At 41.5% G+C, this 12,274-nt stretch overlaps 1 protein-coding gene across 7 annotated transcripts in view; it reads left to right on the top strand.

Moving 5' to 3' along the window:
* SCHIP1 (schwannomin interacting protein 1) overlaps positions 1–12,274 on the top strand; it is a 200,360-nt gene that overhangs the window by 134,799 nt on the left and 53,287 nt on the right. Inside the window, exon 1 of one of the 7 annotated variants that reach the window (XM_072618620.1) lies at positions 8,665–9,186. The exons of the other annotated variants lie outside the window; for them this stretch is intronic. Coding sequence (XP_072474721.1) covers positions 9,109–9,186 — 78 coding nt within the window. The 5' untranslated portion in view covers positions 8,665–9,108. Of the gene's footprint in view, positions 1–8,664; positions 9,187–12,274 lie in introns of those variants that run through there. 7 annotated transcript variants of the gene reach the window in all.

Genomic DNA, 12,274 nt, shown 5'->3' with positions numbered 1-12,274 from the left:
TCTGCCTGTTTTATTTCCACAGTCATTCTTTATAGTGAAGGAATATTGTAGACTTTCTCCACAAAATGTTTACCCACTAAAAGCCAGTGACTCCCTGTGAACTCTAGGATCAAATGCATTAAATGCCACATTTAAATGTGGCATTTAAACTCCTTCACATCCTGACTATAATCTCCCATCTCAGGCTTAGAACCTATTTCTACACACACACACACACACACACACACACACACACACACACACACTCTCTCTCTCTCTCTCTCTCTCTCTCTCTCTCTCTCTCTCTCTCTCTTTCTCTTTCTTCCTCTCTCTCTCTCTCTCTCTCTGATCCAAACTGACATTTTTATTATTCCCCCACAACATCTCCCATCTCCATGGCTTTGCCCTGAATGCCCCCGACATCCACCACTCACTCCTCTGCCTCATCATTTCCATTCAAGTTTAGTGCCTTCCAAATAAGATTTTTCCTGATCTGCCCAAATGCTGGGGCTTTGACCCCAAATTCCCTTGTATTTATTCTGTATCCATTTTATATAGAAAGAGGCAGTGACAAACCCCAAAAGATCTGAGTTCTAGTCCTACTCCTGATACATAGTGACTGTGTGAAATCACTTGGGAAAACTCCTTACCTTCTCAATGTTCTGTGCAACTCTCAGACTAGAAGTTGTAGAGAAAGCTTGTGCTGGTGGAGGGAGTTTCCCCTCCTGGGAGTTCTGGATACAGAACCACAAGTCTGGTCCCTATTCCTGGTGTACTTGTGCACTCCTTGGTCAGGTGTCTTCCACTGCTGGATGTAAGCTCCATGGACACTTTCATTCTTGTCTTGGCATCTCTAGAGCCTGGCACATGGCAGGCACTTAGGAAATTCATTGTTTTGTAAATTGCCATGTTTTTCAGTGACTTAATTACATTTGAACCAAACCCAGTGGTAACTTTTGTTTGGCCTGTCACCCATTTTATAGAATAGTTTCCATGGAATTCCACCCAACGTCATGTTTTCACGGAACCAGTTAATGATATTTGAGCCTTGCTTGTGTGATATTTCATGTTATCGGCCCATATGGTGCGTGTGATAACACACTCTTTTAATACAAGTTCTAATAAAACATTCTGCTTTTTATTCTGTAGAGATAACATTTGTATTTCAATTTGATTTTACAGAAAGAAAAATATTCCAGGTTTTCACAGTTTATAAGGTCAGAAACTACCTATTAGTCATTTCTCTTCTTTTATTGATTGGAATTATGAAGGTGAGCAGCTTGCTTTTGGGGAAAGACACACTTGCAGGATCTTGTATAGAATGCAGGCTCAGCCATATGCCACCTGGGTTACCTTAGGCAAGACATTTAAATATCTCGAGGCTTCTGGATCCCATCTATACAGAGAAGGGTTGGACTGGATAGATAACCCTGAGATCCCTCCCACTTCCAAACCTATAAGCTTGTGATAAGATGCCAAAAAATGTATTTACATGCAGTAACCCAAAGACAAGGTTTAAAAATAAAAGGAGGTATATAGTCTAGCACCAAGCAACACATCATAAACTAGACATATGCTGAAACTGACAAAACAGAATTTCTGATGGACAACTCCACAGCCAGATGTGAGACAGGCATTCGATTGGCCCATGCCCTAGCTCATACAAAGAGAGGCCCTTGGGCTCTCCAGATCAGTACTCAGACCCCAGTGATTAAAAAACAACATCCATGCTCACAAAAGCCAGACTTTAAAGAATCTGCCTGGTTTCTCCTAGAAAAGGATGGTGATAGGGGAAAGGAAGGAAATGTGACAGCTGGATTGGAATAAATCCCTGCACAGATGCTTTGGGGGGCAATAGGGGCTTTACAATCTCGTGTAAAACAACCCCCTTTCTCTCAGTCACAGGTTAAGAGATCACAGCTTCACAGACAAAAACTCAACCTTACAAGAGACGAGCTTGGCTCTTGTTGGTTTTCTTTCTTTTTCTTCCTTCCTTTTTTCTTTTCCTCTTTCCTTTTTTTCTTTCTTCCTTTCCTCCTTTCTTTCTTTCTCATCTGTCTGTATCAACACATCTATCATCTATCTTTCTATTTATTTGTATGTTTGTTTGTTTATGTTTCTCCTCTATGGAGCTTATACACAGAGTGGAGAAATGGCAGTTACAACTAAGATCTTCCAAAGGAAACAGTAACTTTTGATAAAATGTGTGACTTTAGGAAATGAACATCAGTGGAAGCTCTAGAACATATGTCTGCCATGGAGGTGGAAGGTGGAATAACTCCACTGGAAGAGGTAATGCCCAAGGGATTGCTTGAGGGAACACTCTCCCCTCATGGCTTATGTTAAAGCACTCTACATTCAGATCTCTCTGGTCAGTTGAACTGTTCTCCACATATAATATGGCTTCTCTACCTTCATGTCTTTGCTCACATGGACCTCTGTGTCAAGAAGAATGTCTTCACCTCTGCCTCTCAGAGATCCTAGCTTCCCTCATATCAATCAGTTCATCAATAAGCATGAATTAAGCACCTTGGCCATACAAAGACAACTACCTGCACATACTACTTCCTTCCTCAGTCTTTTCTTGAGTTCTTCCAGGGGTTAATGGTCTCCCCCTCTTGAAGTATCTTTGCATTATTTTGTTTACTTACTCTTTTTTGACTTATCTCTACATGTATTAGATTCTTCCAGTAGAATATAAATTCCTTGGGGGTAGGGAGTAGTTCATTTTTCATTTTTCTCTTCTTTTTGGGAGGGCCTGGCATAGGGGCTTAATTAAGAAGTGAGTTAAATGAAAATTCAGGTTTAGCAGAACTGTTTGTGGCATTGGCTCTTAGGGCCCTGCAGATGGTGTGATGGGGAGCTCTTCATACTAGAGCCACCTCTCATGCCTACTGTCTTCTATATTTTTACTTAACTGAAACTTTGCAGTGGAAGAGAAATTATTTCTAACTTTTCTTGACTTCTGTGTCCATAATATGTGCTATTTTGAGATAACCAAGGATTTTAACTGAAAATGACTGATCTGTTTTGCAGCAGGCAGGGATCAAATGGACATTTTTAAAGTGTGGTTTATTGAAAAGGAGAGCTACAGATCCAATGTCAGATTGTACAACATATGGAATCAGGGTATTAACAGTGGAGGCAAGAGGGTTGGACCAACAGAATGGGAAGGTAGAAATGCAGTTTATGGAATCATAGTGCTAGAGTTGTAAGGGATCTTAGAGGTCATCTTTTCCAAAGCTAACACTCTGAAAGGGGGAAACTGAGGGACAGAGACATAGAGTTACCTGCCTAAGGTCAGCAGGTAAGTAGATGGAAGGACTGGGGTTCATACCAATTCAATGGTCTTTTTACTACACAACAATCTCCCCCACTATCCACACATAACAAAAATCTTTTAGTGATATATAAATGAATTAGGTGATAGGGTCAAGGTGTTCATGCCTAATACTAATGACGGTAGTTTAGAAGCATTTGTCCAGGTTTTCAGTGTCTATATACATACACATAAACATATATTTAAGGTTTTCAATATATTGTCATATATATATGCAAATGTAAATAGACGGATATACAGATAATCAGTCATTTTTACATATAACTTCTCTTTCTCCCAGAATTGAACTCCCCAGAATCCCTCCAAGAAGTGAACCTACCTCTTTAGCAAAAAAAAAAAAACTGTTGAGTAAACACAACCAATATAGTAACTGCTTCTAACAAAGTATGCAACTTTCTGCCCCAATAGTCCCCCACTTCTGCCAAGAGAAAGGACATGTGTTTCCTACATTGTCCTCCAAGCTCAGCACTCTTTGAAAATTTGCTCATGGACTTCTGGTGCTAGAAGAAAACTAGAGGACTCCCCGAAACTCCTGGACACAGGAATAGTCATTCACTCGGAAATAAATGTTGAGTTCATGAATGAATGTGTACGTTGTGTTTTTTTTTTTGACAAGAGAAAATAGTTTATTTCATTCCGCAATCCAATGCCATAGTTCTTTCTCTGGATGTGGATGGCATTTTGCCTCGAGTCCTTTGGGAATGTTTTAGGTCCTTTCGTTGTTGTGAAGGGCTTAGTCTCTCAGAAACAGTCCTCGCACACTGTGGCTGTTACTATATATAATGTTCTCCTGGTTCTGTTCATTTCACTCAGCATCAGTTTATATAAGTCTTTCCAGGTTTTTCTGAAGTCTACCTGTTCATCATTTATTATAGCACAATAGTATTCCATAACATTCATATACCACAGCTTGTTCAGCCATTCCCTAATTGATAGGCATCCCCTCAATTTCCAGCATGTGCGCATTGTGAAAAGAGATTCCCCAAATCTGGGAAAGTGATCATTTTAGGATCCCCTTACACCAAAAAAGTAAATTTTAGGCACACTAGGGCATAATCATTTGTCAGGAACCAAAGAAGATTAAAACATGGTATGTCACTATTGGTAAAAAGTTACATTTTTCCATTAAAATTTTATCTTTGCAGTATATTTTTGTGCTGTATCTAAAGTTCATTTAGTGACCTGGGAATTTTGTTCATTTTCATTTGGAGGGATACTGCAAGCTTGGTCTGAGTCAATAGTGTGCCAACAATCCCAATAAAGCTGTCATGATTGTGAGCTCCCTTGATAGAAGCATCTCCCAGATCAAGGGAGAGCACAGTCACAGAACACACCCTCAGTTAGATCAGACAGGAAGGCTGGGTTAGGTTTCAAGCACCACCTATGATGAATTGGCCCATGTTCTAAGAAATGTGACTGGGGAGTGAAGTGGTTAGCAATCTTCCAACGTGAGTGTCAGCATCTTTGAAGAAAATGAAGGGGTATTTGGTTGTTGTTTTAAGTCTGGAAAAGAAAGATGAGATGAGAACAGTAAGCAGAAAAATTTCTTAAGTGATATGCAGGTTCCTTGAGGGAAGAGGGTGTTCATCTTTAGGGTTTATATACCCAGAGCCTAGCTCCTGGCTGGTATAAAAAGCAGTCATGGAATTGGTAATGATTTATGTTATGTTGTGTTCCTTTGTTTCACTCATGTCTGACTCTTTGTGGCCTCATTTGGAGTTTTCTTGGCAAAGATGCTGGAACAAGTTGCCATTGCCTTCTCCAGCTCATTTTACAGAAGAGGAAACTGAGGCAAATGAAGTTAAATGACTTGCCCAGGGTCTGAGGCTGGATTTGAACACAGGTCCTCCTGACTCCAGGGCTGGCACTATATCCACTGCACCATGGAGCTGGTCACGTACCAAATATGCTGGCTTGGAAGTTGTAATCCAACTCTAGAAGTATTCAAAGGGAGATCAGATGATAGCATGAGGAAAAAATCTTCTAGACTTCAGGCGCAGCACTCTACCCACTGCACTACCTGGCTGCCCTAATTATTATGATTGCCACCAATAATATGGTACTTTGAAATTTGCGAAGGGATTTACATATTCACTCCTTTGATCCTCGCAACAACCATGTTGAGATAGATTCTCTTGTACTCCTTTACAGATTAGGAAAGTGAGGCAGATAGAGGCTAAATGACTTGCCCAAGGTTGCACAGCTAGTAACTGAGGCAGGTTTCAAACTCGAGTCTTCCTGACACCAGGCCCCACAGTCTATCCATGGCTCTACCTAGGCATAATATTATTCGTTTCTATTTCTCTTTAAGGTTTGCAACAAACTTTACCAATATTATCTCATTTAATCCTTGCAATAGCCCTTTGAGATAGGTGTTATTATTATCCCCATTTTGTAAATGAGGAATCTGAAGCAAACAGACGTTGTCCGTGCCCATGAAAACACAGCTAATTTATGTCTCAGGCTGGATTTGAACTCAGGTCTTCCTGACTCCCGGTTCTCTATCCTCTGCACCACTTAGTTCTGATTTTGGCCTGCAAGTTTAAGATTTTTCCAGAACTACTTGACTCTTCTAAAGTTTGAACACTTTTGAGAACCATGAATTCAAGGAAGCATAACATTTTAGTGTCTAATTCTAATTTGAGTTTAAAAAATAAATCTACCCCCTCCCTTTATTCAAACCAAGACAGAATTCCCTCCTCCTTCAGACTTTTCACATTGAGAGAGTGAGGAGGAAGCCATCTTTTTTGCATAGAAAGAGCAAATATGATCTTATTCTTTGGAGCCCTTGGGAACGATCAGAACAGCTCAGCTCCCCATAGCTGCACTTAACAAAGAGAGTGTCGTGCTATTGCACCTGGTGGTACTTCTTCTATGAAAACAGAATTCCTCATTCAATACAAAAAACATGAGGGGAAACACGAATATTTGGGCCAGGGGAATAGAAAGAAAATCTGATGCAAGCAGTTTTCCAGCTTACAATCCACTGATAAAGGAATCATTGGCTAAGGAAAGTATGTGTTGATGTGCATGCAAACACCTTTAATAATAAGCACTTACTTTACCAGACACTAAGGATAGAAAGATAAAAAAGAAAATAATGCATGCTCTCAAGGAACTTACATGTTATTGGGAGGAAACAGTATGGGCCTGCGTAAGACAGTACCAAGTAAGAGAGTGAGAGAAAGACACAGAGGGAAGAGGAGAGAAGAGAGAGGAGAGGAGAAGAAAGGAGAGAGGGCAGGAGAGAGGAAGAGAGTTGAGGAGAAAAGAGAAGAGGAGAGGGGAAGAGAGGGGAAAAGAATGAGGAAAAAGAGGGAAGGAGAGGAAAAAAGAATTTTACATTTGTCATATCAGCACAGAAGCCACCAAGACATCAAACACATTGACTTGGCATGGTCTAAGCTAGAGGGGTGACTCAGGGGTAGAACAGACTCCCCCAGTCTACCCACTGTCTTTCTGACTTTTGTCAGTCACTTAACCTTGGGGGACCCATTTTCCTCAGCTATAAAAAAAGGAGGGAAGCTGATTACTGCCCTCTGAGGTCCCTTCTGGCTCTAAGCCTACATTGTGACCCATCTCTGTTTCCTGTTCCTCCGGAGGCTGGCTGAAGCTCCCTGGAGACTGAGCTTTTATCTGGTTTGGATTCAGAGTGAGTTTCCCTCCGTGTTGAACTGAGATCTCTGATTAAATGAGATACCACATGCAAAGTACATTAGAAATCTTAAAATGCTAAATATGGGTCCACCAGTTTTACCCTATAAAATGTTTAGGACTATTGTTTTCTTAATATTTGGAGAGGGGAAAGAAAGGGGAGTCAAAGTTGGGCAGTATGATTTTTTTCTCTTTTTTCTTCTGTTTGTTGATTGGAACACGCAGTGGCCTAAATGAAGAATTTGAACAAGGACGTCTCCATTAATTCTTTTTTTGTTGAGAGATCTCTGTTTTCAGTGGTTGGCTAATGAGCATAGTCAGCCAAATCAAAAAGAAAAATCAGAGACCTGACAAAGATACAGCTTTAAGATTTCATCTCCTCCTTCCTGGCCTATCGAAATGGCCCATCACCTTTCTCAACCTTCCTAAGTGTTACTGCTTTCCCTCTGTTATCAACCAACTTATTCTTTCTATATCTTGTTCATGCATAGATATTTGCATGTTGTCTCCCCTACTAGGTGAGCCCCTGAAGGGCAGACACAGTGTTTTTGCCTTTCCTGTGTATCCTCATCACTTAGCACAATGGCCTGGCAAGTAGAAGGAGTTTATTAATGCTTGTTGACAAAGAGCAGTAACCTCTCCACCTTCTGCCTCTCCAAGTCTGAGACGCTACCCTTCCTACCATTCCTGCCTTCCCCAATCCCCATCCAATTTGCCTTATTATTTAGCTCAACCAATAAGCATTTATTAAGCATGCTCTACGTGCCAAGCGGCAGAGATTTAAAGACAAGAGTAGAATCATCCCTGACCTCAAGGAGTTTATATTTTATCAAGGATAAAACATGGGTACTAAAAATCAATCAATCAAAACTCAAGCAATCAAAACAACCTTTATTAAATATAGGCAAAGTAAATATATGCTGTATAAAAATAAATACAAGGTAATTTGGATGACATAAATCCTTACAGGCAGCTGGTCTTTGTGACAGACCAAGCCAGTGAAATGGGATCAGAGACACAGAGCTGGCAGGGACCTCAGAGGCCAGCTAGTCCAACCCTCCCCTCCCCTTCCCCCCCAATATTATCCAGCCTGGCAAGCCTAAAGCACAGGAAAGAATTTTTCAAGAATGTTAGTAGCTATTTGGGGTGTGTGTGTGCTTGTGTGTGTGTGTGTGTGTGTGTGTGATTTGCTTCTTGCACCAAAACATCCTCCAGCTGTGGGATTCTTTCCTCTGGATATAGTCAGTAAAAAGAGTGGGAAGCCATGGGAAAAGGTTCAAGTGGGCAATAGCAAAATGAGACCTCTATTGTGAAAAGGCTGGGCCGGGTCGAACGTGAAAGAAAAGCTGCCAGGGCTTCTCCCTCTCCTCCCCAGCCCCCTGCCCTCCTGCCCCAGCCCCTGACTATATCAGTGGCTCTGGGAGCAGAGAAGGCCTTCTCTTTGGTAGAAATCAGTGTTCAAATTGTTCCAGGCTGCCAGAGGGAGGGGAGATGTTGACATCTGTCTGATTTGGAAACGTGAGCTTGATGTAGAAAAAGTTGTCGTCCCCCTCTCTCCCAGCCCTGCTGACTTTCGTAGTGCCCATTGGTTTTGTCATAAGATACCCAGCCAGCTCGCCCCACACGGGGGAAGTCGGCGAGGCAAGTTTCTGCCTATTTTTATCCTACCCTGCCATCAGTTCAGAGCACGGTTGCTGTCTTGCTCCAACCCACAGAGAGTGTTGAACTCAGGAGTTGAGTCAGCCAGGCCGGAGCCGAAAGCTCTCATTTCCTGTGTCAGGAGCAAGGAAGGTGCTTTGGAGGGGCTGACTTCTTCAGAGGGAGGTGAGAGCCGATGGTGGCAAGAGCAGGCATTCAACAGGCCCAGGTGTCAGGAAGGAGTCAGCTTGTAACTGTGTCGGGTGACCGGCAGCTGTCCCTACGCCAGCATGAGGGACACATGCGGGGAAGTCAGTTTCGGCTGGCATCCCTGGTAGACCCAACCACAAGGACACCAGCCACAGTTTAGCCTTTCCTTGGTTCTTCATGTTTAAAGGATGAAAAGTGGTAAAGATGCTTGGACACTGGGTACGACCATAAGCCTCTTGGAATACTGGGGATTTTCTCTCTCCTGAGAGGTTTTTAAGAGTTAAAGAATGAATTTGGACAGCGATGGAATGGCTGACATCATCAGCAAAGTGTCCACGATGGATGTAGAGGGAAATTATAAAAAGGTAAGAGACAGAAAAGGAGCTCATTGAACTCTGCTGTGTGGCACGTTTTTTCCCCTAGATGAGAGAGGGCTAAAATTTATGGTGACCCAAGAGCTCCCTCAGTAAATAGCTTGACCTGTGACATCCAAAAAGGCTAAATGAAGTTCATGATTGAATTAAATGCTTGGATCTCAGGTGGGCATGGGGGTGGTGCTTTCTTTTTTTCTCTGGCTTCTAGACTCTTTTCATTACATTTTACAGCAAAAAAATAAAGTAGACCATATATGTTGGGGCACCAAGGCTCATCAGGCATTTAGTGGAAATCTGGAAGATGTTACCTGAGTACTTATTAGCAACATTTTCTTATAAGATGTTATGACAAATTTCACCTGCTGTGAATTCATCCCGGAAAGTTTAATTTCCTTTTCTGTATTTGAGATACATGGTATTTATTGTGAAGAATATGACAGTCACTATTATGGAAAGGTGGTTGTTGGGGGCTTTTGGGGAAGGGGGGCATAATTGATAAGTTAAGTCTCTCTAATGTTAGCTAGTATATTTTGAGAACTTTAAATATGGTAATTGTCGGGTAATAAAAGACCCAAGTAAAAATAGCTCTTGTTATATGGCTGAGGTCATGACGTTCATCTGCGGGTACAGGCTTGTCTGTCCACAGGCACTCGCCACGTCTCCTTTCCCCCTTCTAATTTTTCAGAAGTCAAGTATAGTTCATGGGGTGGGGTGAGGGACATGGTTGGATTGGAGTCCTGCCCCAGTGGGTCCAGAAATGGCTTTTCATGGGATAAATTCCCCATTTGCATGTGAACTTTGATTTTACGGGGACTTCCTTCACAAATGCTAATAAATTTCCGTTACCTAAAATCTCAGAGATTTGTCTGCACCACTGAGAGATTAAGTGACTTATCTATAGTTCCATGTTTTCTATGTGTCAGAAGCAGGGTTTAAACACGTCTGTATGACTATTCACTACTCCTCCGTCAGTTGAACACACTGCAAAGATTTGCAATGAGACCAAATGTTCTTGTTTTGTGGGTTGAACTTCTTTTGAAGGTTGGAAAGAGGAAATGTGTTTCTCTTCTGTTTATATCTGCCCACACTTCACGATCCTTTAACCTGAGTCTGTAGAATCTGATTTTTTTTTTCTAGATTGCAAATTTAATTGTAGATGAGTGGAGTTTTTTAGGTCTCTTTTATGTATTTTAAGTAACCTTTACTTGAAAATATGAAAAATGTTTGAGACAAAGTAAGGCCTAACAGAAAAATATTGCAGTCTTCATTAAAATTCACTTCTTTCCTGGGCTCCAAGTAGGGAGTGAGTGTGATAGAAGCATGGATTGTTCAGAGAAGAAAGGAGCCTTGGGGAATCATGCATTATACAGAGGAGCAACGTGAGACCAAGAGAGGGTGACAAGTTCCCAAGTCACAAAACCTGAACACTTCTTGGCTGCTGCCTTCCTCTGTGGAAGAAGTCTGGGAGAGTAGACAATCAGTAGGATCTGTATCCTGTAGACCCCTTCAAAAAACACCCCTGGGACTAATTTCCATTATACTTACAAAGCTGGCAGGTGAGACTTTTGTTCTGGAACTTCATTCCTCAGTTGGCCCCGTACACAGAAAGTAGACATTGAAATGGGCTTGTGAAAATGTAAGCAGTGTTCTTATCAATGCTGAGGAGATCAAGTAGAGATCTGTGTGGAGTTTCTGAGACTTAGAAAAGTCAGCTTCAGGTCTCCGGAACAAGTGAAGAGTATGCCAGTAATCTGAAACATCACAAAGAAAAGCAGGAAACAGTCTGAAATAGCCTTAACAAAAAACAAACAAAACAGAGTTGCATTGTTGAACCATTATCTCATTCTAACTAAGGAATGTTCAGGCTGATTTCAAAGGAAGTGGAGACTGATGGTTTAGTACAAAGGACCAGTAGATGAGACTCCCAGGATACGTCCCTCGCCAGAGATTTCCAGAATGCGTTTGTACTTCTTACTCTGTTACTGAGAATGAGAGAAGTCATGTTTGTGGTATCCATATAACTGGTAGACTTTTCTCCTTTACCTCCGTATGTGCCCACCTTTTCAGGTGAAAGCAGTTCAGATTCATGGGTGAGATTTTTATTCTGATAGCACCTTAGCTGAGTGTTGATCCCCTTTTTCTGAAAGGTACCACCAGACTAGGGTCCCTGATGAGTTGACAGAGAAATAGACATGACAAAAACAGCAAGAATTTATCAGATGAGAAAGAGAATCTAACAACATACAAAGAATTTACCATCACCAGGGTATTACTGATCTTCTGACAGTTTCTTCTCTGACATCTTGCTATTTTATCGCCCATGGCAAAAATGAGATACTCCTCAGATGTGTGAATGAGCACATCTGTTGGTTGTGCCTGGAGTTGTACGGACCGGTTGCATTGATGGACAAGGCATTGATGGATATCTTTAGTTGATTTTACCAGGAGCATTCGGAAAGCAAACAAAACAGTCCTCTAATCAAGGTCACTTTCCTGTAATTACAATTAGATTCTCTGGTGGCAGAGGAAGGAAAAGGTGATGTAAGTGCTCCCTTTCCTGAAGGAAGAGCCTAATGGCTGACACGATGGTACAGCACTGTTGTCTGAAAATAATGGGGATATGGCAATAAAAAAATGTAGCTTCTCAAAACTCATTTCCAGCCAGATGGGATGGAAAGAGACAGCTGGCTTTCCAGAATCCTCCATCTACAATATCCAGGCCATCTTTCTCCTTTACTGCTTACCATCTCTTAATTTGTTTTTAGCAACTGCCCAAGATGGATTTCAGGCCATCACCAGCAGACGCTAGAAAGCCAATCCCAGAAGCTCATCAAATCAAATATCACTATACATACCCAGTAGACTTGCAAAATCGGGTGAATGTGCAGCTGTCATTGGATGGTAAATCAAATTATACTGATTGAGGAAGAGAGAAGAAAATGATGGAAATTATATACAATGCAACCTCTGATTTCTCTCAGCAGAAAAAATAGGCATAAGATAGAAAACAAAACCCAAAAAGGCCATTCTGTGTTACATTAGTGGGGTGTTGATGGGCAATATTGACCAGGCAAAAAGA

This window comes from Notamacropus eugenii, chromosome 6 (assembly GCF_028372415.1).
Source record: "Notamacropus eugenii isolate mMacEug1 chromosome 6, mMacEug1.pri_v2, whole genome shotgun sequence".
NCBI lineage: Eukaryota > Metazoa > Chordata > Mammalia > Diprotodontia > Macropodidae > Notamacropus > Notamacropus eugenii.
The sequence above is the reverse complement of the archived record's forward strand: the minus strand, read 5'-3'. Positions and strand labels throughout refer to the sequence as shown.